Source organism: Nannospalax galili, unplaced genomic scaffold (assembly GCF_000622305.1).
Source record: "Nannospalax galili isolate Female #2095 unplaced genomic scaffold, S.galili_v1.0 scaffold288, whole genome shotgun sequence".
Classification (NCBI taxonomy): Eukaryota; Metazoa; Chordata; class Mammalia; order Rodentia; family Spalacidae; genus Nannospalax; species Nannospalax galili.
This window is the reverse complement of record NW_008357996.1, coordinates 1-7,067: the sequence shown is the minus strand read 5'-3', so window position 1 is coordinate 7,067 and position 7,067 is coordinate 1. Positions and strand designations below refer to the sequence as shown.

The following is a 7,067-nucleotide window of genomic DNA, read 5'->3' as shown; positions in this document are numbered from 1 at the left end:
TAAAATAAAGTTAATTTTTTTTATTATAGATGAACCCACATATCAAAATGTACCATCTTAAACATTTTAAGTATGTGGCTCATAGTGTTAATACTATTTAGTACAGTCATACTGCTGTACAGTGAACTATACAACTAATCTCCAGAACTTTATTCATCTTGAAATCTCTGATGTTTTTGCATTCAAGTTTTTTATGTAGGAAAAGAGTAGACAGCTTTCTTCTTGTTTAGTTAAATTTCAAAGTGTGGGAGGACTAATGACAGTCTTGAGGAGTAGAGTTTGACTCTCTAACTGGAAGCTAAAACTAGAGATAATGTTTGCTGCTTGCACAGGCCACTGTCCAGTGTCCCTGCCACTGCAGTGAACTGTACAGGTTTGCATGTCCAGCTCTTGATTGTTCCTTGTTCATGCTTTCTTCTCACTTCCAAAGGAAATGTCGCTGGACAGAATGTCTTTAAGTCAGAGCCACAACTATTTATAACTGGAGCAAATACTTAAAATTTGTAATGTGGAATTAACATGTAATGTGTTATGTTTTAAAATTCTTTTACAGAAAACAATCAATGCTGTAGTTGAATTCTTTCAGTCAAAGAAGGGGTTGGATCTTGAGCAAATTACATCAGCTACATTGATGAAGCTGGAAGAAATTAAAGAGAGAACAGCTACAGGTAAAATTTTGAGTGTCTGTGTAAGCACCAACTAAACTTTAAACATGTCCATTGTAATGTAAACACTGCATTTAAAATAGTCTAGGTTACTTTTTTATTTGTTCTTTTTAAAAATATTGATTATTTTTATTGTATGCATATGTATGTATTGCCTGCATGTATGTAAGTGTACCTGTGCCATGCAGTGTCCATAGAGGTCAGGAGAAGATATTGGAATCCCTGGAACTGGAGTTACATACAGTTGTTAGCTGCCATGTAGGTGATGGGAATTGAACCCTGGTCCTCTGCAAGAGCAGTCAGTGTTCTTAACCGCTGAGCCATTTCTCCAGCTTCTATGTTTATATGCTTTAAAATTGGAATGTGGATACGACTTACTCAAAGTTGAGTAAACTTACTAGACTGGATAGGAAAGAATAGAATAAAGAGTAAAGGGTGCTGATGATTCTGCCTGCAGTCATTCAAGAGCCTGTGCCTTGGAAGGTGTTTGAGGTGGAATTGTCCCTCCACCTCCATTCTTCAAAGTTGTTCACCACACTGTGTATGCTAGTTTTAAAGATAGGTGTTTTATGTAACATGGCCTCTGTACTCGAGCAAACTAATTTACTTGGTTGCTTAGCAAGGAAATATCATTCGATGCTCAGACAAAGTTCTGTTTATGCTGGATCTATTGTATTATGCTGTGATGTGATTTTCTATCAACTTTGTGCATTTTTTACTTTGCATACTGAGTCTAACTTTTGACAAGAACTGACATTCTCCTTCAATTAAACTTTTCCTGTAAAATTCTTAGTCTTATTAATAGTATGATCATATAGTTGTTTGACCAAATAATCTTTTTTTCCTTTGTTTTCTTTAGGACTTACACATATCATTGAAACTCGGAAAGTTCTTGATTTAAGGATAAATCTAAAGCCTTCTTATCTGATAATTCCACAGACAGGTTTTCACCGTGAAAAGTCAGATCTTCTCATTTTAGATTTTGGTACCTTTCAAGTAGGTATATGTGTACTTTTTCTTATCATCTTTTAACATTTGGTTACTAATCTGGTAGCTTGCTAATTTTTCCTAAGAATTCACTTAAACCTAACCTAGACTTATTTCATACATACTAATGGTTGTCTAGACAAACAAATACCTGCATGAATTTCTGTAATCGTAGGTAATTTGATACTGAAGACAAGATGGGTTATTTCAGTGTTTTCCTAAGAGGAGAGAAGCAATTTTACTGTTCATGCTTTGTAGAGTTTAATTTTATAGTGTCAATTTTTACTTACATATTTTGACAGTAGGAAGTTGTATACATATCAATGTGTATTTAACTGCTCTAAGTAACAAATTAGGGTAGGACCTTGGATTTTGCATATCACTGAGTCCAAGCCTCTGAAAAAAGGTCAAGATTTAAAAAAAAATCCTTCATTGATCCTTGATTCCATTTGGGAGGAGGAAAAGGAAGTAGAGGTTGGGCTGAATCCTAATGGTCTAAGCACTTTCATGATATGGTAAGGATACAATCCTGGTATTCAGGGTCAAGAGTTCAAGGTATACAGATGGGGAACTATATGCAACACCTCTTGAGAGTCATGAAGAGGGAATGTTGCCCTTCTAAACAACTCATTTGAGACAGCTAACCATGTGACTAGTTCAGTTAATGAAACTATGCACCATGCCTATTACTCAAACATAATAGAGAGGTGTGTTGAGATAATATTTTCCTGTTAAACTATTTACAAATCATCATCAGTGAATTAAGCAAAATGTGAACTCATTAAAGGCAGTCTTCTCACTTTTGTTGGGATTTTTGAAAAGGCGATTAAAGTATGTTGGTATATATACTTTTCTTTTGTGTTAAAAAACGAAGTTTTTGCTTTTTCTTTCATTGAATTCAGCTCAATAGTAAAGACCAAGGTGTACAGAAGACTACTAATTCATCTCTAGAAGAAATAATAGATAAGGCATATGACAAGTTTGATGTGGAAATAAAGAGTGTGCAGCTGCTCTTTGCAAAAGCAGGTAAGCCACTGTTCACCTATCAGGGTATTGACTTAGGTTGAGTAGCTTTGGTAATAAACCTGTATGTATTTGCTTCTGGGCATCATCTGTGGCAGCTGTTTTGCAAACATATACTGCTGGTTACTTTAATGAATTTTTTAAAAGCTTTTATGTGTATGAATGCTTTGCCTGCATGTGTGTAAGTGTACCATGTGTGTACAGTGCCTATAGAGGCCAGAAGGGAAGGTTGGATGCCCTGGAACTGGAGTTACAGATTGTTGTTAACTACCATGTGGATGCTGGGAACCAAACCCAGATCCTCTATAAGAATAGCCAGTGCTTCTGGAGAATGGCTGGGGGTGCCAACAACACAGTGGACAGTAACAGGGATTACAGAGTATATGGGCTCCAGTGTGTGTATGTGGGGGAGACTATGGGATGGTCCCATTTGGGATGTTGGTATATAGATGAATAAGATTGTTTTGGGCTGTTCTGTATGAAGAACACACAAAAAATCAATAAATTAAAAAAATGAATTATATTTGAGGAAGAAGCATAAAAATCTGCTCCATGTTAATTAGTAGAGGTGAAACATGTTATCATTGAAATCTACCTGATGACTTTATATCTATGCTCAGGTGGATCTCAGACACTAACTGACTGTGACTAGTAATAATCAGACACATAGAGATTAGAGAAGCATGTGCAAACATCTAAGTGTTAGTAGCATTAAAAATGAGCTTTTAAAAAGAAATGGGGATCTTTAATGGTTAAAAACATTCAATATTGTATGACTCAAAAACTCATTCAATTTTATGTCTTATAGGGTTTATATTGAGCTCAATATTGTATAACTGTATTAATTCAACTCTGAACCTAAAAATTTACAGCTAATACTGAAAGAGATGCATCTTTGCTCTGGAAATTGTTATTGACTGTGTTAATGCTGTAATGAAATGCTTCTTCTAATCATGTGGTTATTAAACAAATAATAAAAAATAAATAAAATTAAAAAGAATAACTAGTGCTCTTAACCACTGAGCCATCTCTTTTGTCCTGCTTGCCACCTTAGAAAACTCAGTAGGAACTATCTAGTGCAGATCATCATCACAGCTGTAACAGAGTCAGCACTCAGCTCTTCAGTGTAGAGAGCCCAGCACCATTTAAATCTAAGCTTGTTCATGGTCTGTATCTTTGTAATGTGACTGTGAAATGGCTGACAGCACAAAGTGGAGATTACAGTTGGTTCAAGGTTTTCTTTTTCTTTTTTTTTTTTGAGACAGGGTCTCCCTGTAGCCACAGGTGGCCTGGATTCACCGTGGAGACCAGGCTGGCCTTGAACACAGAGATCCTACTGCCTCTGCCTCCCTAGTGCAGGGACTAAAGGCATGCGCCACCACTCCCCATGGTTCAAGTTTTTCTGTCTGCATTTGGAATGTTCCAATGTTTTCTCTTACTCCCTTCGTTAGTAAATATTTACTCTTTTAGTGTAATCTTTATGTTTGCATTGTTTTATCTGTTTTTGTTAAAGTCTGAGAAACATATATACCTAAAAAAAATTACAGATAAACTTCTCTAATAAAAAATCCTAAATTTGAAATATTCTGAAACATTTTGAATGCTAATATGATGCCACAAGTAAAAAATTCTACAGTTGATCTCATGTGCTGGATCACAGTCAAAACACAGACTCACCAGAGATACTGTATAAATTTAAAAATATGTGAGTGGGGTACATATGAGGCGCAAATGGATTTTGTGTTTAGAGTTAGGTTCCATCCTCAAGATATTTCACTATACATATATAGATACTCTCTAATTGAAAACCCAAGACATTTTTTCTGGTCTAAAAGCATTTTCGGGATAGTGATACTCATTCTGTAAATATACGTGAAAAACATTCAAAATAACTTATTTTTTCAAAGTCTTGGTGTTTTCTGTTGCTTAAGTACAGCTTCTTGGTCCATTATCTTCCTTTAGTTACCTGAAGCAGTAAGCATCGATTAAATGTTTTTGTGGTAGGTCACCCGAGAACATAATCACAGGCAGAGGTCACATTCTAATAGAAGTGACAAAATGTATTTAAATGTTAAGATAAAATATTCTACTTAGGTTTTGTATATTAAGAGCCTTGAGTCCTTAAAGCACAGTACTTACACAGATCATAAAAACTGTCTTTTCTTTTGTATGTACTTACAAATAATGATTTGAAAGACAAACTCTTTAGTCCTTGTATAAATAAAGGTTCGTATGGCACTCTCTTAGGCACTTGATAAATCTGATCTTTTTGGGGAACAATAGTGACTGTTACACAAATTGACATTAAGTCTTGTTTGATAAAATTCATTTTCTGCTTTGGAATTTTGTGCTAAGCAGGTATCCATATAATTTGTGTGTTTATGAATCAGAAACCTCTAGCTTCTTCTTTTTGTTTTTTTCTTTTTCTTTTTCTCTTTACCTTAATTACTTTGATCACTAATCCTAGAATCACAGTAGTAAATTCCTGGCTTTTAGTCCCTGCTTGTTTTGAAGGGCTGGATGTTACCATATTTATATTCTCCAAGTATTTTTATTTTATTCTTTGACTTCTGTCAATCTATATTAAAATGCAGATTATTTAACTCATTATGAAAGAGGTAAAAGTTGGTGGTAATTGAATTTGTATGTATTTTCTAGCAGTATAAAGTGGTTTTTCTCCAACTATCCAAAACATTACCTAATATTTTAAATTATTTTTTTTAAAGAGGAAAATTGGAAAAAGTGTCGATTCCAGCATCCATCAACCATGCATATCTTGCGGCCCATGGATATTCACGTTGAATTGGCCAAGGCAATGGTAGAGAAGGATGTTAGAATGGCCAGGTAACTTATGAGCATCTTTCGTATTAGAAACCAGCAAGAGAACCTGTATCTGTGTCAGTCTGGAAAAGAGTTTCAACAGTTTTGTTTGGTTTATTTCAGTATGACAAATGTAAGGTTCATTCATATTTTTGGCTGAATATTGTGTCAGTAGATCCTTCACACCCTTAATGAGGTGGATGTTAGCCAGCCCTGCCTGACCATATAAATGTCACTTGGTGATAATGTGTTCTTTTAAAATTGTTGTTGAACTTGGCTTGCAAAAATTTTGTAACAAAGTTTTATATCTGTGTTCATGAGAGCTCTGCTGTTCTGGTGTTGATGTAGTTTTGTGCTGGCCATTTGATAGATAGGTAGAATTCTGTGTTAGGTGGCTGTCACCAGTAAAATGATCTAGGCCTAGAAATTTCCATTAGAGAGGATTTAAAAAGTTCCACTTCACTCATATATATATATACATATATTTAGAAATTATCATTTGAATGATCTTTTTATGTGTTTTAAGTATTTTATATTTGAATTTGTTCATCTTGGCTGTTCAGTTTGTTAAGATTGCGCATGTAGTTATTTACCTCATAATGCACTAAGAACTTGTAGTGATGTTAACTTTTCATTGCTAATACAAGCAGTTTGTGCTCCCCTGCCTTTTCTTGAGCAGTAGACTAGAGGTTTATCAGTTTAGTTGATCGTCTGAAAGAGCCAGCCCGGCTTAAAGATCTTTTTTCTGATAGAGACTAATTTAGTACTATTATTTTCACCTAAGTACTTTTCTACTGTACCCTTGTAACCCATTTAGGGTTAGACATCTTTCACCTTGAGTTGCTCATGGCTTAGGAAGGCAGAGGTAAGCAAAATTGCTTTGTGAGCAGCCAAAAGCCGTGACACAATTATGTAGTTACATGGAGAAAGGAAGATGGATAGAGCAACTGACCTAAAGCAAGCCAGTGATAAAAGCAGACCAGTGACTCAGCAACGAAACAGATGACCTCAGGGAGATTACACTTCAGCCTAGAGAGAGGAAATAAACTCCAGTGCTTGTGACATGTCAGGTGCTTCTAAGTGCTACATGTAAAAACAGTACAGTAAGTCAGGGAGATGGAATGTGATGGCCTAGGCACTCCATGATACCAGTAATGAGAGCTCTTTAGTGCCATGAATATAGTATGTATATGTGCTTGGTTTTAAAAAGTAGAGAATTGTATTTGGAAGGATTTTTATAAAAAATCAGTTAAAGTTTAACTGCTTAAGGAAGATACATTTAAATGGTCTAGAAACTTGGCTTACATTGAACTTCCCATTCCCTGACAATTCTGTATAAGTGGAATTAGGTCCAAGGAACCTCTGACTTCATGATGTAGCTAGCGTCTTCCCCAGTCACCCTGCCCCCATGATGTAGAGAAGCTGATGCCCTGACCTTACAGCCAAATTGTGTTTTTAGATTTAAAGTATCAGGAGGACTGCCTTTGATGCATGTGAGAATTTCTGACCAGAAGATAAAAGATGCACTATGTTTGATTAACAGTATACCTTTGCCACAGAAATCATCAGCTC

General features: G+C 35.4%; 1 protein-coding gene across 1 annotated transcript in view; it reads left to right on the top strand.

Annotated features, from left to right (window-relative positions):
- Vps13c (vacuolar protein sorting 13 homolog C) overlaps positions 1–7,060 on the top strand; it is a gene marked incomplete at its 3' end in the record, with an annotated part of 83,725 nt that extends 76,665 nt beyond the window's left edge. Inside the window, exons 21-25 of the mRNA XM_008856026.3 lie at positions 554–668; positions 1,525–1,661; positions 2,555–2,678; positions 5,402–5,519; positions 6,955–7,060. Of these exons, the coding sequence (XP_008854248.2) occupies positions 554–668; positions 1,525–1,661; positions 2,555–2,678; positions 5,402–5,519; positions 6,955–7,060 (600 nt within the window). The remainder of the gene's footprint in view (positions 1–553; positions 669–1,524; positions 1,662–2,554; positions 2,679–5,401; positions 5,520–6,954) is intronic.
- Between the last annotated feature and the right edge of the window lie 7 nt (positions 7,061–7,067).